Source organism: Dermochelys coriacea, chromosome 4, assembly GCF_009764565.3.
Source record: "Dermochelys coriacea isolate rDerCor1 chromosome 4, rDerCor1.pri.v4, whole genome shotgun sequence".
In the NCBI taxonomy this organism is placed as follows: Eukaryota; Metazoa; Chordata; order Testudines; family Dermochelyidae; genus Dermochelys; species Dermochelys coriacea.
In genome coordinates this window covers 83,615,596-83,636,668 of record NC_050071.1, presented here as the reverse complement: position 1 = coordinate 83,636,668, position 21,073 = coordinate 83,615,596, and the positions used below count along the sequence as shown (strand labels likewise).

The window sequence follows — 21,073 nt, the reverse complement described above, 5'->3', positions numbered from 1 at the left end:
TATTCCGCAGGTCTCTCTGTCTGGGAGCTCTACTCCTGCTAAGGGAACATCCCTCCAGAGTCCACCCTCTTGCTTCCAGGCTCAGCTTCCCCTGACCAAGCTGGATCTTTCCTTTTTGCCTCAGGGCCACTGCCCAAGCCTTCTGCTCAGCAGGGTCCCAACTTCAGTCAGTTCTCACCAGCAGTTCTGTTCCAGCTCTCCACAGAACTCAGTTGTATCTACCAGGTCTCCTGTAGTTCTCCCAAGCAATGCCTGACAGCTCTTTCCTGGTGCTTCCTGTCTCTGACTCCTCTCAAGCTCTGATACTCCATGTCTCTGGCTCACCGTGTCTCCTTCCCTCTATGGCCCAAGTACCCTCTTTTAAGTTTAATGGGGAGGAGGGGTCAACTAACCAGTCTTAAGTGCACTGATATCTTCCTTCGTAAAGGGCCAGTGTCAGCCTCCCAACAGAGGCCTATTACACTTCGGCTTTTATCACCTACGTACCAACGCAGTTTCTGGATCCAGCAGAGAAGGGCACATACGCATATATATGCCTTCCACTAGAATTCTCAGGGAAGAATCGCTCAGGCCTGAATTCCTCAGGGTCTGGGAAAACCTCTGGATCTCTGTGCAATGCATAAGTAACAATGACTACCTCTGTACCTTTTGGTATCTTAAATCCTCCTGCAAAAAAAGAATCAACATGCCGGTGAACTAAGTGGCTTCCTGTAAATGGATAGAAAGCACAAAAACAGTTCTTTACTTGTGCATCACCATGACAGCAGATACCTCTCATACCTAAAAATGATGAATACAGACAAGGCTGAGATCTACTATCTGTAAACATCCACAAAACTAACTCATCCTCTTCCTTCAAAACTCTCTTTTGCAGCAACCCCTTCAGAAACTTGACAATGTCTAGACCAGAGGTCAGCAACCTTTCAGAAGTGGTGTGCTGAGTCTTCATTTATTCAGTCTAATTTAGGTTTCACATGCCAGTAATACATTTTAGCATTTTTAGGTCTCTTTCTATAAGTCTATAATATATAACTAACCTATTGTTGTATGTAAAGTAAATAAGGTTTTTAAAAATGTTTAAGAAGCTTCATTTAAAATTAAATTAAAATGTCGAGCCCCCCAGACTGGTGGCCAGGACCCGGGCAATGTGAGTGCTACTGAAAATCAGCTTGAGTGCCGCCTTTGACACCCATGCCATAGGTTGCCTACCCCTGGTCTAGACTACTGTTGTGCTGACATAAGAGCCTAACCTGCTAACCAATAGTATCTTATTGCTTTCTTGTACTCCACATTGGTCTGTCTGTATCCATCTGCCCTTCCTTGTCTTATATGTAGATTGTAAGTCCTTTGGGACAGGGAACATCTTTTTGTACTTTCTTTGTACAGTAGTACCTAGCCTAAAAGGGTCCTGGTACGTGGCGGGGCACCTACAGACTATGAAAATAAAAAATAATAATAAATTCTATTACTTACTAATATGGCAATCTTCACTTGAGGTGCGGGCAAAGGATGGAACAGAAGGGAAGAGACGAAGGGCTTCTTTAACTACACACTCAAGATATCGGAGCTTCTTAAGGTCATCCACTGTGACAGGCCGGTCAGAGTTCCCTGATCAGAATCACAACAGGGGTGTGAGAAACAACTTCCTAATCAGACTAAAGACACAAGCTATCTTAAGGGGCTCCCAACTCTCTTAAATGCTGATAAAAGTACAACTCCACCACTGGGCTTATGTAACCTTTGAATGGGCTAGAGTTTACATCATTGCCCTTCTCCAGTGCTTAAAAGAACCCAGCTCCCATCAAAAAGCACCTGGAGACCCAGAATTCAGTCACTGAGGATTTTCAGCAAGGATTGCACAAGATCAACCTTCCCACATTCAAATCCAAAAAGAACAAAAGGAATTAACTTAATTCTTAAGTATCAACTTTATAAAGACAAAAACATAATAATAGTAGTCATAGTAACAACTTAATTTCTACATCATAACATGGCTCCTTAGCTTCACAATTAAACATAATAAAAATAAAGAAAACAAATTAAATCTTAACAGGTCAGTCCCCACAGAAATAGTGATAAGAAACTCAGAGTTCCCAAAAGCTAAGGTACAATTCACCCGAGTCTCAGTTACAATCTGCTGAGTTAAAAGCACTGCAGCAATAAATTCTTTCCTCTTGCTTGCAGAAACCTCCAACTGGAATTCATGCAGACTGTTCCTCTTCCTCTACTGCAATCACTCAGTTAGCTAGCATGGGCAGCGGGTAAAATAGGCCACTACAAGTCCTGCCCTGGCCCTGCCCTTGCCCATGCTCCACCCTTTCCTCAAGCCTGGTGCTGGGGATGGCTGGGGTTCCTCCAGCTGTGGGGGTGGGGGAGCTCAGGGCTGTGGCAGACGGGAGGGGTGATGGGCGGGGCCTCCTGTGGAAGGGGCGGGGCTGTGTAGCATTCCGAAAGCGGGGACTCACACTAGTCAGCTAACTAATTAAACAAGCACTCACTTTAAGTATACAGATTTAAAAAAAAACCTGCTGCAAAATACTTCAGAATTAATGAAAACAGCCTGCTTTCAGCTCCTGTGGCTCAGCTTCTTCCAACCCACACAAGGAACGTGGTCTTTTGTAAAGCAGCTGCCGTAACTACTAGCCTCATGGAGTTAGAGTCCAGTAACAGGGAACCTTTTGAGCATACGCAAAATTACCACCCACAATTCCAGAAACTTCTGAGTGTGTAGAGTTAATTGTGCATCTGCCTAGCAACAATGACCCAGACACAACTCATTCCTACCTCCTACAGATCTCTTAAAGAGATATCTCCCTGTTAGGCATGTGGGTTACACTTATGAGTTTAAATCATTAAATCACCAAATATTTATTCTTGTGATTTTCTTCAACTACAATTATTATTATTATTATTAAGGCTACAATTTAATCATGGGTATTTTTAGTAAAAGTCACGGACAGGTCACATGCAATAAACAAAAATTCACGGTGTAATGCTCTGTACCTCAGGGGAAAAACCCCACATCCTCATGTTCATCCTTGTAAAATGATTGTGTGGTATCCAATGCAAAGTTTGTCATGTCAGGTGTCTTTGGAAGGCAACATGAGCATTGTTGTTATACTGATGTTATAAGAAAAGGAGTACTTGTGGCACCTTAGAGACTAACAAATTTATTTGAGCATAAGCTTTCGTGAGCTACAGCTCACTTCATCGGATACATTTTCCACTGAATGCATCCAATGAACTGAGCTGTAGCTCATGAAAGCTTATGCTCAAATAAATTTGTTAGTCTCTAAGGTGCCACAAGTACTCCTTTTCTTTTTGTGAATACAGACTAACACGGCTGCTACTCTGAAACCTGTCACTGATGTTATAGTAATTGTTGTTACAGTAATGTTATAGGTTGTAATTTCATGTATATAGTTATGAGGCTGAAAATGTGTCTTCATGGCTTAAAGTAGCCCAGGCAAAAACTCCCCAAGAGTAGAGGGGCAGTTCATACCTCATCAGGGCATGTATGGGACAAACCCAGCCCAGCCTCATAGGAACAAAGGACACTGGCTTAGGTAACAACAAAGGATCTGTTGGACTTTCGAGTGAGTAACCCCCCTTCCTTTGGTCAGTTTGGGACTGTGATGAGGTAATGCTCACCTGACTCTGTGGGCGGGGGGGAGAGGCAAAGCCAAGAGGGAAGAAAGAACATGATAAAAGAAAAAGGAAGAGATATTTGCCATGCTCTTCCTCTCTCTTCTACCTCCATCTACAGACACCACACCAAGCAACCGAAGCGCTGATCAAAGGGGAGAGCCTGGCTGAAGGGCAACCAGCCAGCTTGTGGTGAGAAGCATCTAAGTTTGTAAGGGCACTGAAAGTGTTAAGATCAGCTTAGAATGCATTTTACTTTTATTTCATTTGACCAAATCCAATGTGGTATGCTTTGTCTTATAATCACTTAAAATCTATCTTTATAGTAATAAATCTGTTTGTTTATTCTACCTGAAGCAGTGTGCTTGGTTTAAAGTGTGTCAGAGACTCCCCTTGGGATAACAAGCCCGGTACATATCAATTTCTTTGTTAAATTGATAAACTAATATAAGCTTGCCGCATCCAGCGGGCATAACTGGACACTGCAAGATGGAGGTTCCTAGGGTTTGTATCTGGGACCGGAGATATTGGCTAGTGTCATTCAGTTGCACAATCCAAAGAGCAGCTTACATGCCAGAGGCTGTGCGTGAACAGCCTAGGAATGGGGGCTCTCACAGCAGAGCAGGGAAAGGCTGGTTCCCAGAGTCAAGGACTGGAGTGATCTAGCAGATCACCGGTCTAGATAACACCAGAGGGGAACGTCACACATGGCCTGTGACCTGTCTGTGACTTTTCTATATACCCCTGACTAAATCTTAGCTGGGACAGTGGGACGTTGCTCTGGGGGGGGCATTGCTCAGGGAGGGCAGGGGCCAGTGGCACCAGCTGTTGGGGACTACCACGCAGCAACTGGTCCGGCTGCCCTCGGGACCACCCACTCGCTTCTGCTCTCACCACCCCCAGGACCACTGCTCAGGCAGTCCCCAGGGTCAGCTACACCAGCCACTGCTGGAGCGGACCCCGAGGCTGCCCCAGCAGCAAACAGTGCGGCTGGCCCAAAGGCCACCCCAGCAGCTGGCTGCAGAGCTGCTCCAGCAGTGGCTGGAGTGGCTGTCCCCGGGGCCATCTGAGCAGCTGGCCCGAGAACCAGCTGCCTGGGTGGCCCTGGAGTCAGCCACACCAGCTGCTGCAGAAATCATGGAGGTCATGGAAAATCAAGGAATCCGTGACTTCCGTAACCTCTGAGATAGACACAGAGCCCTACTGATTATTTGTATTGCAGTAGCACCTAGGAGCCCAAGTCATGGACCGGGATTCCATTGTGATAAGCGCTGTACAAATATACAACAAAGAGATGGTACCTGCCCGAAAGACTTTGCAATCTTTGCGATCTGTCATACTTCTCTTAGCATCAAACCAACTACCACTGACGTGTCTTTATACACAGAAGAGTTACAGCATGTACAGTGGCAGGGCAGGTGTTTATTTTCCTTTATAAATCTCTAGATAGAAATGACTATTAAACTATCTACTGTCAGTGCAAACTTACACCTACAAAGAAGCAAAGGATAGAAACTAACCAAACACTTCATCCAATTCTCTGTGAACTTTCTTCTGGGCTTCCGGATGACATCCAAGTAAGTAGATGGCCCAGTTCATAGCAGCAGCTGTTGTATCATGCCCCTAGAGGTGCAGATTTACTCAGATGTTCAGATCTGCATTATCCTCATGCATATGAAGATAAATATATACAAAGAATTAGAGATATTTTAGTGATGTAGCCTAACTGTACAGATACAGAAGAAAAGCTAAGACTATATGAATCCATGTAACAATCCAGTACCTAAGACTGAACAGGAAATAACCAGTTGTGTAATATGATGGATGGAGACTAATATGGGGGAGGGGGAGAATCATAATGTTAACAAGCAGAAGTCTCTATGCCATCCCTCTTCTATTACTTAGCTAGTCTATGCTGACACGGTGAAGAGTCTTGCTCTGCATTCAGACTCTGAGGAAGAGGTTTGCTATTACTTCCTTTTAGACATGAACTGGTTGACTCACTAAATCTCTCTGGACAGTCACAATAATTTAAACACTGTATAGTAATCTTAAAGTCACTATTTTCCCCCACAGTCAATTGTTGGAGGGACATTTACCTTTCTTCACTGCTTTACAATGAAATATAAAGTATATAAGTTACTCACTATTATCTTTTTCATCATGGGATTGTAAATACAATATTACCATCAATTACCACAAAAGGGCATAGGAATATAATTTTCCTAAAATTATATGTTATAAACATAAAACTGATCCAGTCAGGTACTGTATGCTAACAAAAACAAGGGAATGTTCACTAGCAACAGATTTGATCTATATCTTAATTTTAATCAAATTTGCTATAATCGAGCCCCAGATTAATAGTGAACATGGTACAATTAATTCCACTGCCTCTGGGAGTAAAGACCTACACCAGCAGAAAACAAGCAATACAGCAGTGAATCAGGCCCACTGCGATTACTTCCAGTTATCCTGTATCACAATGGATATAACATTAATGGAAAGGGACTAAAGACAGCTGACAACGTGATTAGTAGCATGGAGAGATTTCAATGTGGGAAGAGATTAGCACTGTTCATATCAGGTGCAGCAATTGCTTTATTTCTAGGTATATATCTATCTAGTCTAGGTAGGTATTATATAGCTTCCTCACTAAGAGCCTGATCCAAAATCCATTCAAGTCAACAGAAAGACTCCCTTAGACTTGGATAGGCTTTGGATGAGGACCAATGGGTCCAGGTGTGCAAACTCTGGCCCCTGGCAGTAGTTCCACAATAGTCATTGGACTATTAGTATGAGTGGGGAGTGCTCAAATGTGCCACGGTTTGCAGGACTGGGCACATAGTTCTGCCAATGGACTTCAATCCTGACTTGGAAACGTGCAACTTTCCACCACAACATTGCAACTCACAATATTGAAGATTTCTTGCTCTGGATATATTTTTTGTTCTGAAGAATGAGATTCTATACTACAATATGTGCATCAAGCTCTTCTTACATTCCTCCTACACAATTACAGTTATGACTGAATAATAAAAGTAAAGCTTCTGTTCCAGTAAGAGGAAAACTTCAGTTCTGCAACAGATCTCAAGTTCTGAAAATCTACAGCTCTTTGGGGTACCTCAAACATGAAAGTATCCACTTCTTCTCCAATATCCATGCAACTCAATCTGTTCCCTTTGTCATCAGTTGCATTCAGAAGCATATCCAGAAAAGCTCTTCTCTTTTTGGACCCACTTTGTTCACATTTGCCTTCAAAGTCAGTTTTATGTTGTTCATGGTTCTTTATTTCATGGGATTTTTCTGCAATAATCTTTAATATAAAAATGTTTATATAGTTCATGGCTTAAATTCCACAATCTAATAATGTGTGGCCCCTGTTTGTATATACCTAAAAATAATTTTTATCCCACATATTTAAAAATTCACTGCATCCCTGACTCTATACTATGCATTGGTTGGGGGTAGAAAGGGACGTATCCCATCCCCTTAGTACTTGTTTCGCTATTGCATACTGAGATTGCACTTGTCCATGCAGTGAATCATATATATTCTGAGGTTTTATGTCCTGCTTTTTCACAAACAGGCTACTTAGGAGTATGCACCTAGTGCTAAAGACAGGAACACTTTGTTGACTCCTTGCTTTGATTATTCTTCATTTCTGAGCCTCAGCACAGTGCTGCTGCCTTAGCAGACAACATCACAAAACTGTATAGTAACGTGGCATTGCACAGAATGCAAATCAACACCAAAAGGATGAAGAATCCCATTCAGATGTGGTACCTGAGTCTCCTGGCCTTTTCACTGGTGTAACTCCATTGACTGCCATGGAGCTACAGTGATTTAAGGGCTGATTCCTGAACCACTGAAGACAATGGGAATAGGGACTGACTCTAAATGAGAAGAAAATCAGGTCCTGTGACTGAACTTTCTTCTTTAAAGGGCAAATTCTGGTCTCAGATATGGGTGCACAGCTTCCATTAACTCAACTTCCTGTCACCACACAACCTGGTCTTTAGGTATTAATTACTTTGTATTGCTTGAGTAAAACAGATTTAAGAATAAATTAAATTCTTTATTTAAAGCATGGAATAATAAAGAGTGAGTCTTAGCATTTGCAACAGCTGTGATATTTAGAGCTGTTACAAGACTAATGGTGAAGTGCTAGATTATTTTAAGCTGTTCAGTACACTGTATGTTAAGGGAATTAAGATAATTTTCTGTGGCTTCCCCTCTTCCCCCAAATAAAGTATACAAGTATAAATGGTTGTACTATTCCCATGTAAGGGCTACCTATTAGCTGAAACCAACACTCAGGCAATAGATTCTAAGTTATCGCATCTTTCCCTTCAGGGCATTCCTTTAGGGCCTACATATTATAAACATTCTGTTTTCCTATCCCAGACACATCTCTCAGATAAGGTGATGTTTCCAATGGTTGAATGCCCAGCCACCATATTCACAATCTGAAATCTCTATATTTATTACAGTATTTCTCTCCTTTGACTGGGACACAATAAAAAAAAAAGGAATTAACAGGGTTACATTGTCAGTAAAACTGTGAAGAATCTTGAGACTTCTATTATGTTCCCTTCCTTCTTGGAACATAAGGTACATAAAGTCAGACCAAAACCAAGGACACTTCCGTCTCTGATGAAGGATGCCACTCATCCTAGGGTAACAAAAATAACATTAAATTATAGTTATTTCTGAAAAACATCCCCAACACATCCACAAGAGCCTAACAAGGTCTAAATTTCCTGATCCTGAACACAATGATGTAAGTACCATCTGATGTTGCAGACACAATCGTTTTGTCTAGTCATTAGGGATGCAATCAATCCACTTTTTATTATTATTACAATGCTCAGAATCATCTATCTTATTTTTCACGTTTCTATGGACAGAAATGCTTCTGTCAGGTTGTGACAGGAGTGGTCTGTCCCCTTAAGGGTAGTAGGGCCTAAGGATTATCCCACCTGTGTCCCATGGTGTGGCCCTTTTAAGGTTTGGTACCCAAGAGTCTAGGAAAGTGACATAAGGCAGATATAAGGAGAGAAGAAGAGGTTCAAGGAGAATAGTCTGTATTTGAGGAAAACTTGTGCTTCTATTCCTTTAAGAGACCAGAACCATGAGCCTTGCAAAGAAAAGGTGGGGCAAGGCTCCTCTCTCCCAACCAACCGGAATGAGGGCTGTATCTATGCTGCTGCTTCCTCCCTCAGAAGAGGGAGACACCAGCAGGACAAGGTGACTTGCTGAACCCCCAGAGCCTAGGGACTAACTGGAGAAAGAGACTAGGTGAAGGAGAAGGTGGTTGAAAGCAACAGCTGGGCTGTGCATGTTACTTCAGATCATTAAAGGGCACTGTGGGCTTCATGTGTCCCAAAGGGAGCAGCTTGATAGAAAACCTCAGCCACAAGGGAGAGAGCTGTTAAGACCCCATAGCTTTTGGGGAAGCTATGTAAACTAAATAAATCTGAGGAGAAGAGGAAATGTTTAAAGACTCCAGAGGCGAGTGAATTTCTTCTGAGCTCCTATAGAGGGAACTGAGGGAAGTGTGCCTGCAGGACCTCACTGTGCCACAAGGGGAATTGCATAGCCCTCTGCCACACAAATGAAATCTATTCCCATCTAAAAATCAGTATTAATAAAAAAAGTTTGTCACTATGAAAAAAGAACATGTGCCCCCATTTTCTCACACACAGGTATATTTCTGCACTAACTCTGATGTCAGTGGGTATACTGAGAACAAAAGGTTGAGGGGTTTTTTTTAATTAAATCTAAAAATTTACATGACCTTTCCTCCGATTTCAACCTCTCCACAATTCAGAAGCATAAGCAACGACATCTGATAAATAAACAATGGAAAGAAATTCTGTCAGGACAATTTTTCAGTGAGACAATCACACAATTGTGATTAAATAGAAATTATGGAACAGAAGTATTAGCCTTGCCCTATGAGGGGTTTGGGGCAGGCATTTGCAACATAGCTTCAAATGTTTTAGAAAACCTAAGAGTCAGTCACAAAAGAAATCATTGTCATAGAATTTAACGCCAGAAGGGACCACCATATCATTTAGACTGACCTCCTGTATATTACAGGTCACCACCACCACCAACACACTAAACCCAACAACAGAAATGAGACCAAAGTATTACAGCCCAGAGGAGTCTAGACTATTATGTGCCACAGAGAATAGCAGGTATTGTGGTGTACGAGTGCCAAAGGCCCATGCAATGGCAGGGAAATTAATAAATGAGGAATAGCCAGGTAATCCTGACATGTGACCTGCCCCCACATACTGCAAAGGAAGACAAAAAACATCCAAGGTCACTGCCAATCTGACCTGAAGACAAGTCCTTGCTGACCTCATATATGTGACCTTAGCATGTGAGCAAAAACTATCAGCCAAGCTCCTGCAAGAGAGAATGCTCAGTGCCACCTCAAAGCACGGGCCCTCCCCATCCAATAGCCCATCTCCAGCTGTGGCCATCTCCGATGCTTCAGAGTAAGTAGACCAATCATATCCTCTCTGAGCCTTCTTTTTGCTAAGTTAAACAAGACAACTCTTCCAGTCTCCTCTCATAAAAGATAGACACTCCATTCCATTGATCATCCCATTAGCTCTTCTCTGCACCTGTTCCAGTCTGAATTCATCTTTCTTGAACATAGATGAACAGAACTGTACACACTATTCCAAATGAGATCTTACCAGTGCCTTGTACAATAGCATCAACACTTCTCTATCTCTAGTAGAAATGCCCTGCCCAATATAAACTACTATTTGATTTGTCTTTTTCCACAGACAAATTGCATTCGTGGCTCATAGCAATTATGTGACTGAGGGCTGTTCAAATATAATCTTATATAACCTCTTAGAGTCTGATACTCATATATCTCTGGCAGCATAAAGGAACCTTGAAGCAAGAGTAAATTAAAGATGCACCCACTTTATGCTACTAGATTAGTATAAAGGGACTTTGGTGCAAATGAGAATCATGTACTTTAACTCCACATTAGGCCATATTTTATGTTGATATATATGCAACATGCAACTCCATTGAAGTCATGCACTGTAGCACTGCATCTTGTGTAGGGTTTTTTTGTTTGTTTGTTTGTTTCTTGGTCTGGTTGATTTTTTGGGTTTTTTTTTTTACAGTAATGCATCCTGGGTGCAAAACATTATCATTCTAATCAGATAGCATTTTACTCCCGCTTTGCACCAGTGGGAATGATTGTACAAGGTGCAAACCAACAGTGAATTGGGCCCGATGTGCTATGTGGATTCAATGTTCCACCCTCCAGAGAAGGCACAAAAGAGCCATGGCATCTATTCCAGCCAACTTTAGCCATGAAGAGGCTGAACTGCAACTGAAACTTGTTCACAGGTTGGAGCAGCTGGCCTTGTGCAGCCATTATAGAGGTGTCCTCTGTGCATGGACAGCTTGCATAGGTTCTACCATCGTCCTGACACTCTACCTCCATATACAGCCTCCCTCAGCCCCACAGATAAGCAAGGGAGGACTAAGGTGGCACAGAATGCCTTGTGCAGGTCTACGCTTACTTATAAACAGCACGGACATATTCAGAATCCTTATTGTTCTGTGCACCAACATTCTTGCCCATCGCAGTTTCTAGAAAAAGAGAAAAGATAAATTTACTAAAGTTAACTGGGTGAAAAGTCAAATTCATTGACAACATATGGCCAGGTGTTGCATGAAAGCATTGCAGCCATTTACATCCTCATCTCATGGCATTTTTCCTTTTTTTTAGAATGTGTACTCTCTTTGTGAGTCTAGTCCTAATATCCCTATTCCTTTAATTCTCCCTCAGTTTAGATTCCATGTCCCTGTTTTACCCCATGGACAAAGGATTCTCATAACACAATATTTGATTGTTCAGACAGATACAAAAATAATTAAAATAGAAAAAACGCATTCAGTGTAGATAATGCAGAAGTATTGTTACAAGACAGGCAGGGCCTTTTTGTCAGTTACCTCAACTAATGAAATTGCAGCAATGTAACTGCTGTACTTTTAAGTCTCCTTATCATTTACAGCACTTTTACAGCAACTGCTGAATCATCACCAGGACTTACCACAGATTATATCCAGGGCACAGAGAGTGATGTCTAGAAAGCAATCAAAGGGCTCTTTGTCAATATGCTTTTCAAGTTTATCAACCAAAATATTGGCTTGTTCATTCATAACTTCTAGCAAATCAGCTAAGATTGTGAAGTGGAATGTGGGAGTTATCATTTTCCTTCTGGAACGCCACTTATCTCCAGTGCTACAAAATAAAGTGTTGGAAATTAAGTACAGTATAAACAACTCATCAAAAAGGAAATAGTAAAACACTTGAGTAGCTACATCTTGTAGACAGATCCTTAAAGCTAATATTTTAGAAGGTTGCCAATGGCCAATGTAGTCTCTCTGTCAGCCCATCTTCATTAATGACATTGATAATTAGCTCTAATGATTTGTAACATTTTAATACATAAATTAATGTCGGTAGTTGCAGCCAGTGCCACTCACCATAAGGGGCAAAGTGGAAGTACATTTTGCTACAAAACTCTTCTAATCATACAGTGCTACTAACAGATTGGTGCTAACTGTAGCTGCTGCAAGATAAATACTGTGAACAAAGCTAGACACTTGGGGTGGAAGTGGGTGAGGAAAAGGGTAAATAAAAAGCCCTTGTTAAATATTTAGTATCCCAGCCCTGGCTAAGCTTGTCTTCACTGATAATCGTAAATGGTGCCTGCCCTCATTTTTCTCCTATGTAGAAAAGTGAGGGTTAGGGATAGTTATAGCCTAATATGGATCTAGTTTTTTGCATCAGTATCATCTACCAACCGTTATTCAGAGAAGAGGATTCATCTCCCACAGAGCTGTTAAGGTGATGAGACAGATGCTGGGCAAGTATATGTTTCTGTGGTCCCTCCCTCGTGCAGGGAGCAGGGTGCCCCCAAACAGCGCTGTGTGCAGAAAGAATCAGCACACAAGTAGCTGTTTCCATTGCAGTGAGTCCAAATAGTTTCCCCTCTTCCCACAAAGCTGTTTTGGGACACTTGATCCCAGCCATCCAGCTCACTCTGGGGTGGACCAAGTCTACTCCACTGCCCCATTTGCTAGAGTGTCTAATGATACTTCTCCAGTCCCCCCTTTGCTGGAGTTTGAGGTATGAATGTGCTTGATCTTGTCTGATCATAACAGCAGGCTGGCCAAAGGAGCCAGTGGGCTTTCTCCATTTAGCTATTCAGAGGCCCATCTGCTAATTTTGCAATCTTAAGAGTGGACCTAGGCTGTGTCTCAGATTGCATCAGTACAGAACATTCTTGTTTTTAGCAGGAGAGCTCCCAGAAGCCCCTAAACTTCGTTCCAATTTTTAAGGGACCCCGAACAGCATTTCCTTGAACCTGACCCTCCCTTTTCTATAGTGGAAATCAGGAATACAGCATTGCTATGAGATCATTCTCATACTATGTGATTCAGCCACAGTGTTAGTTCATTCCGAGTTTCTAAAACAGCAAAAAAAAATATGAACAAAATTAGAAAATATCTGAAATGGCAGATACATGTTAGACAGGTGCTTGCAAAAGCAGTGTAAGCAAGTACTGTCACAAAAGAGGCAAATGTCATTCAGGGATTTATTAACAAGTGTCATATGTAAGACATGGGAAATAATTGTTCTGCTCTACTTGGCATTGGTGAGGCCTCAGCTGGAGCACTGTGTCCAGTTTTGGGCACTACACATTAGGAAAAATGTGGACAAATTGTAGAGACCCCAGAGAAGAGCAACAAAAAATGATAAAGTGTTTAGAAGCATGATCTATGCAGAAAGGTTGAAAGACCTGGCCATGTTTAGACTAACATGATTAGAGACTAGACTAGAGAAGAAAAGGTTAAGGGGGGACTTAATAACAGTCTTCAAATATGTAATAGGTTGTTGTAATAAGGACAGTGATCAAGTTTCCTCCATATCCACCAAGGGTCAGACAAGAAGTAACCAGCTTAGTTTGCAGAAAAGGAGATTTAGACTGGATATTCGCAAAAAGCTTTCTAGCTATAAGGATAGTTAAGTAGGGAATAGGTTACCTAGGGGGGTTGTTGAATCCCCATCACTGGAGGTTTTTACGAATACAGTAGATGAACACCTGTCAGGGACAGTGCCTAGATATATTTAATCCTTCCTCAGTGTAGGAGGAAGGGCTAGATGACCTCTTGAGGTCGCTTTGAGCCCTGTATTTCTCTGATTCTATGCACAGTAGGATGAAGAGAGGGGAAATGGGACCTGTCTAGGCTCCTCCCTCACCCAGTTACCCAAGAACTCTCCAGACGTAGAATTGTGTAAGAGAGATACCTCCCTAATTTTGGGGTCGCCAGGACTAATGGTGTCTCCCCTCCCTCCAGCCACCTGTCCTCTGAGAAAGAAACTGCAGGAAGGAACCAGCCAGAGAACGAATCTGGCAGAGCACCTGCAAAAGCAGTTTAAACAGGGATCCATAACACTGATAATATTTTCCACAGCTTTGACTGGACTTTCTCTCACCTGTGCTGACCAGCCTTTTTCTCCAATCTTCTCCTCCTCCTCTCACTGTCTCTTCACTTCAACCTCACGTCACATCTGCCTATCATGTTCCTTCTTCCCCTCACCTTTCTTCCTTCTCTTATCTTCCCATTTAGCACATATATCATTAACCACCACCACCACCATCCCCCACACACACACTCACCCAAAAATAGGGAACAAACATGATTGGGTGTGAGATATCCCTTTCCCTGTGCCTGTCTTGTCCATGTAAGGTATGCTACACTTCGAGCTGGAGGTGTGAATTCCAGCTCAAGGAGATAAACCCACACTAGCTCTGATTGAGCTACCACAAAAAAATAGCATAGCCATGCCAGTGCAAGTGGCTAGTGTTGCCTGATTCTTCAGTGGTTACTGATTATTATTGATTTCCAATTAATTCTGATTTAAAGAGCTGGGGGACTGTAGGGTTCTAGTCCCAGAGTCAGGCACAACAGAATCAAGGTTCAATATCTGGTTGGGAATCCCAGTGTGCACAATGGAGACACTCACACTAAGGTCAGAGCAAACTTTAACCACTTTTATTAGCACAATTAGTAAAGACAGAAAAGCTCCAAACCACATAAAAAGATAGCAAAAATTCAGACTTAAGGTGAAATCCTGTATCTCATTCTTCACCTATATGTTCATATATTCATAACCTTCCTTGGGAATTTTGAGGTAAGAGACAAAGGTCCAGCCCTGTCCCTGACAAGCCAAACCTGTCCGATGGTCCAGATCTCCCTCTTACATGGTAGTCTGGCCTCTGGCTATAGAGCCTAGAGGCGGTCACGAATATTCATTCAAATGCCCAGCCTCCCTTGTCCATATGTAATTTCCTCACCCTAATAATGTTGGGGTATCTTTATCCTGAAGGTTAGTATATTAATGATTTCAACTAATCATCATCTACGTGAATTCATTGCCAAGGCAAGTTCGTAGTTAAACATTTGCCAGCATTTTATCCTAAAATATCAAAATCTAGTATCAATTCAATGTTCTTGTGGTTACCAGGTATAAACTTCCCCTTTAAACACACCTTTCCCAGTTCCCCAAAACTCAGGGTGATCTGTGCCAGAGTTCACAGGCTTCAAAGTCTTATGCTAACTGTTTAAGCTAATGTCTTATAGGATACAGGCCTGTAGATTCCTTTGTGTAACTTCTGAGTAAAATAAAATGCTAAAGCTAGCTCCACAGGCTATACTAGCCACCCCAGGTATGTACCTAGCATCTTGGATGGATACATACTTGGTGTCGCTAGCCCCTCCCATCGCTCAGAAACACCGGGGCTACACTTGAAATAGCTTGGGTATGCCTCCTCAAGCTAGAATTTACACCTACAATTTGAAGTGTAAACACTGCAAGCTCTTCAGGGCAGGGCACCAAAGTCTGACTGAATTCAGACACCTTGTTCAGAAGGTAGGTCTAGTTTCCTGCAAAGTACATAGGGCCTTATTAATAATTAATGCAATGCTACCATATTAGCTAAGGAGCAGCTCTGCAGCTCCAAAGGCTTGGGGGGGGGATTCCTACTGCTCCATTCCCCAAGCAGCAGAGTGCGCAACGTGTGCACTATTGTCCTGAATTTGGGCATCAGAGTTTGAGAATTAGCTGCCCGTTTGGTGCCACCTGCTCTGAATCTAAGCCATCCTTCAAACCTGAAAGTAGGCAGTGTTATTCAGCACTTTGGGCAAGGAGACAGGAGCAATGGATTCTGTTCCAGGGTTGGCCACTGACCTGCTACATGACCTTGGGAAAGCCACATCATCTCTCTGTATCTCAGTTTCCTAGTCTGTAAATTGAGGATAATAAAATGTATCCTCCTTTGAAAATCAACACATAAGAGATAAGTGATTATTATTATGTATATGAACTGAAGCTGTATATTTGTTGAGGAATACATAGTGTCTGTTAAGTGTCCACCTGATAGGATCAAAAGAAATGGACCCTCTGACATATGCACAGGAACTAGAGTTGCAGGGGGTGCTGCAGCAACCCCAGGTTTTACGCAGAGCTCTGCTTCCATCCCCGCATGCAGGGTTCCAGCCCCACACCCAGGGCTTCGCTTCTGGCCACCCACGCGGGGTCTAGCTACCAGCCCTGCTCCTAGGGCTCTGCTCCCAGCCCCACATGCAGGCTCCCGGCTATGTGCCCAGGGCTCCTCTGCTGCTGGCCCTGCATCCACCCCCAGCTGTGGGCCCAGACTTGGCCCCTTTACCCCTGTCTGGGTCCCCACCTCTCAGAGACATGGCCCTGCTCCCAGCTCTAGCTCTGGGAGGAGGGGGCAGACAGGGGTAAGAGAGCTGGCTTTCAGCATCCCCACAATTAAAAAAGTGTTCCAGAGCCACCGTCCTGTGACTATTAATTATTATTATTATTACTAGCAATATTTTCATAGTGCCAAAGAGCCCTAGTTATAGATCATTGTTCTAGGTATTGTACAAAAGCAGAACAAAAAGATGGTCCCTGCCCCGAGGATCTTACAATCTACACATAAGACAAGAGAGAATCAATGGAGACAGATAGATGGGGGAACACATAGAAACAATGAGGCAAATGGGTATGAGTTCTCAGAAATATCAGCCTTAAACGCTTTCACCTTAATGTGTTCTCTTTGACAGACTGTTCCATGTCCCAGCAATGTTTTGAGCAAGCCACACTCTTCCTAATCTAAGCCCTATGGATACAGCAAAGAGCTCTTCTCTCTGTCTATTGGTGAAAAGTGGAGTGGGGGAGTGCTCTCATAGACGAGCATCATTTGCACCCACAATCCCTCTAGTGACACTTAGGAAGTATGATGGGGTATGCACCCCACACAGATCTGGAAAGGATTAACCTGGGCCTGAGAGGCCAACCATCCTATCTGGCTATATCTGGAGATTGGGCCAGGCATAATTGATAAAAAAGCCCAGATAGGGAGGAGTGGGTGGTTAATATAAAGAAAGAAGTTTAAAGCAGAAGGGGACTGCTGGGAGGGAGTCTGCAGTCACTCTCTGGGAATACAGAGATTGTAAGGGGAAAACCAGGCAGTGGGAAAGTTAGCCCTGAGACCTTTGCATCAATGGAGAAGACTGGCAAGCAGCCAAGAGAGATGACGCAACCACTGGGAGTGGAGAAGGCTCCAGTGGTAAAAAAGGGAGAAAGGTTGGCTGGGAGAAGGCCTAAGAACAGTCATGGTTACAAGAAGCCCAAGAAAACAGAAGCAAGTAGTCTAAAGGAGTAGACCTTGGTCACTGATCATAGGATCCCTGGGATGGAACCCTAGTGTAGTGAGAGGGCCTGGGTTCCCTTACCAGCCACTGCAGAAGGTGGCATTGTAATGTCCTGTTCCTTTAAATATTTGGGTGCTCTGCACTCGTCCTTCCCAGTGCTGAGCCTCACTTCAGTTTCGATTTCTTGTTTGCTGCCAGAACAAGGAAGCCCTCACAGCAGGCATGTGTTTAAATCAGCTCCCCCCCCCCACTCTCCCACCCCGCCATGTCTATGTCCTCTGCTGGGGCCAAAGATAATGGACATGAATCCAGAGAAAGAGACAAGGATTACAGAGCCCTGAGAGAAAGGTGTGAGGATAACAGGGCCCAGAGGTGGGGCTGAAGGCCTTGTTATGAGGGCATTGGGTTTATCTGTAGGATTTTGTTACCTGGGAAGGGGTGGTCTTAAATTGTGACCTGGCCAGAGGGTCAAATCACAGGAAGAGACGGATCATTGGAGGACCAGAGCAGCCATCAGCAAGGTGAGTAATGGGCTCTCAGAGAGCCTCTGGACGGGGAAAAGAGCTCTTATCCTGTGGCAAAGAGCTCATTTCCAAGCAACCAGGATTCTGCTAAAGGGTCATAAATCAAGAAGTTTTGACAGAACCATATTCTGTCAGAATCTGCAGTTCTGTCAAAATTGAAACAATTTGCAAAACTGGGTGGATTTCACCAGAGTTTTATTTCAAAATAAAACTGGGGGAAAAAGTTCTGACCTAGCTGAAATGTTCCATTTTGACACTCTCAGAATGAAATATTTTGATTTTTTTTGTTTTGAAATGACAGTTGATCTCTACCAAATACAGTCAGTTAACAATGCCACTTACAAACATTTACTTTCAAATACCGTGGGAGTTTTTGCTGATTAATATTGTTCATGTATGTAACCATATTGAGAAATTATACCATATACAGTGTTGACTTGGACCCCACTGACTTCAATGGAAATAAGGGAATTTGGCTCATGATCATAAGAGGATGAGCCAATTTATGAAACAGCACTTTCCAGGAGGCAGTATGTATTACCCCTTAGATTGCACATGTAGATAGGACAATCTCTTCTGATCAATTAGCAGTAAACAAGGGGTATAGTCCACACTCATTCTGGGCATGAATTACCTCTGATAAAATATTAAAAAAAATTGTTGAGAGGCTTTCTAGGGGTTTTCAGTGTCCTGGATCTTGAGAGTTATAACTAGGAGGGTTAGTTCAGCTGTGTCAGTTTTAAATGTGAATCCTTTAATCCCAAGGCAGTAACCAGCGGGGATGCCCCCAGAAGTTCTTTGCATGGTATGCACCACTGAATTACTCTTACTTTAACTTAGCATGGTGTCTACATATTCACTTTTTTAGCTTACATTTAGCAGCAAAACAGAAAACTAATAAAAATAAAATTTCAGTAAGTGGCATTGTGACCCAATCATGGGGGTGCAGCACTGCTCGGGTTTGGCCCGGCAGCCCCTTCTTGAGGGGTGCAAACAGAGCTGAGTTCCACTCTCAGAGGCACATGGCTCCCTTTGAAGTTCATGAAGGTGAGTTTAAGCACAGTTGGGAGTTAGATCACTAAGAGTACTTGTGTCATTTGTGTGGGGATACTAATTGATTTTGCTGGATTATAATTGGCTGAAGAATTGAAAGTTTTTTCTATCAATTATGAAAACTGAAGCTCTGTGCATTTGACTGAGGTCTTGCTACATCATTTGCTCTAAAGTTACATTCACATTCTTCACATCACATGACCTTTTCAAGAACTGTTTTTTCTAGGCCCCCGATAGTGGCAGAGAGACCCCATTTTAGAACACTACAGGTCACACATGGCTCTTTGGGCATCTGTACTTTTTATTCAAATATTTATATCATAACTGAGTTATTCTGCCTATTTGCAAATAAAATGTAACATTATAGTCTTAAGGCAGTCCATATACATTATAATTTAAAATTAAACTTTGCATAATTTTAAAGGAACATGACTCTATTTGTATATTACTATACCTTGTTAGAAGTCCTGTGCCAAGCCATGGCTGCAGAAATTTGTATAGATAGGATTTTTCCATGTGCTTCGAACTGCTTAGAATAACCTACCAAAAGAAGAAAAGATGGAGGGGAAATCTCTCTTTAGATGAAGTTAGTAAAATTGTTTACTCATTCTATTTTGAAAGAGAACACTTGCAAGATATGGCCAAAACTATGACACACATGACTCAGTCAATAAAGCTAGTCTGAAAACTTGAAACCATTTTCTGTTCAAAACTGCAGTTCCATCACAACTGAAATGCTTCAGAAAATCATGTTGATTTCATTGAAATATTATTCTGGAGGGGAAAATGTATTAAACAAGTTCTGACAATGTCAAAATGTCTTGTTTTGACATTTTTGGAGAGTAATATTTCAGTTTTTCATTTTGAAATGATTTTTATAGTACAGAATTTAAAAAATTGGACGTGAACATATATTGTAATATCAGTTAAAAGATCAGAGGAATGAAATGATAGTCCCTTTTTTTGGCTGGATTGTCATTAATGTAACTGCAAAATTGCAAGAGTGACTCTAGAGGCAGTTTGAATTATAATTCAAAGGTGGAAGACTCAGCTCAAAAAGTTTGAAAACAGCTCAGGGTGCAAGGAAAGGGGTACCTAAGGGCTGTGTGTGGGCACAAGGTAGCTGTGTGCAAGCACGGGGATAGCTCATGGTGCAGGGAGGGAGTAGCTATGGGCTATGTGCAGGCATGGGAGTAGCTCAGGGTGCAGTCAGGGGGGTAGCTAGGGGGTTGTGTGCTAGGAGGGCTCCCCTACAGTCTCTGTTCTCTGAGAGCAAAGCGGGCTGGGAGCAAAGGAGCTTCAACCCCTGCACCACCAGTAGCAGGCAATGAGGGAACACTGCAGCTGCCTGCTTCATGGCACCAGCCAGAGCAGCAGCTGTCCCGTATTGCCTGGCTTCGGCTTCCCGCCTCCAACCTGGCCAGGCGACAAGGACAGAAGGAGGTATGTGGCGGGGGGTGAAGCTGCCCCAGGACGGCCCTGCTCTTGCAGTGTAGTTTCAGGGGGGAGGAGGGGCAACATCCCTTTGCCTCCCAACTCCACCCAGAGGCTCAGGGCTTCTGCCCCAGGGGGAGCACCAAGGCATGGACCTCTCGGATTCAGCCCCGCTGCTCCTGGCTTCAGCCCCATAGAGGGCACTGGGGATCGAGGCTTCAACCCCTCAGGTCCTGGCTTCAGACCTGCGGGATGTGCTGAGGCTCTGACTCTGGGTTTTAGCCATGGGGCACCACAGCCCTCTTGAAAGGGTTCGCGGACCCCCTGTTGAGAAACGCTGAGATAGACTGTCCAATATCAAGTCCTGTAGAGAGATTTTTTCGTATTCTTTGCACTTTAATAAATAAATACTATAAAATGTATCTCACCCATATATCACTTGCTAATAAGAACAACTGTACCATGAAGATGATAGCACAACACTAATGTTTGAAAACTAGTGGATTCTTAACACAGTATCTGCATTCAGAACCTCTTATGTTGATAATGCAAAGTGAAATTCAAGGTTTTCCACAGTCCAAAACCTGGATAAACCTTTCCTCTCGCTTAGTCGAGAATTACAGAAGTATTTT

At 42.8% G+C, this 21,073-nt stretch overlaps 1 protein-coding gene across 1 annotated transcript in view; it reads right to left on the bottom strand.

The window, feature by feature from the left end:
* Positions 1 to 341: 341 nt before the first annotated feature.
* Positions 342 to 21,073, bottom strand: part of LOC119855078 (cytochrome P450 4V2-like) — a 29,964-nt gene continuing 9,232 nt past the window's right edge. The window contains exons 3-10 of the mRNA XM_038400524.2: positions 19,462 to 19,547; positions 11,748 to 11,938; positions 11,214 to 11,283; positions 8,194 to 8,320; positions 6,770 to 6,961; positions 5,166 to 5,268; positions 1,474 to 1,608; positions 342 to 666 (exon numbers count right to left, since the gene is read on the bottom strand). Of these exons, the coding sequence (XP_038256452.2) occupies positions 479 to 666; positions 1,474 to 1,608; positions 5,166 to 5,268; positions 6,770 to 6,961; positions 8,194 to 8,320; positions 11,214 to 11,283; positions 11,748 to 11,938; positions 19,462 to 19,547 (1,092 nt within the window). The 3' untranslated portion in view covers positions 342 to 478. The remainder of the gene's footprint in view (positions 667 to 1,473; positions 1,609 to 5,165; positions 5,269 to 6,769; positions 6,962 to 8,193; positions 8,321 to 11,213; positions 11,284 to 11,747; positions 11,939 to 19,461; positions 19,548 to 21,073) is intronic.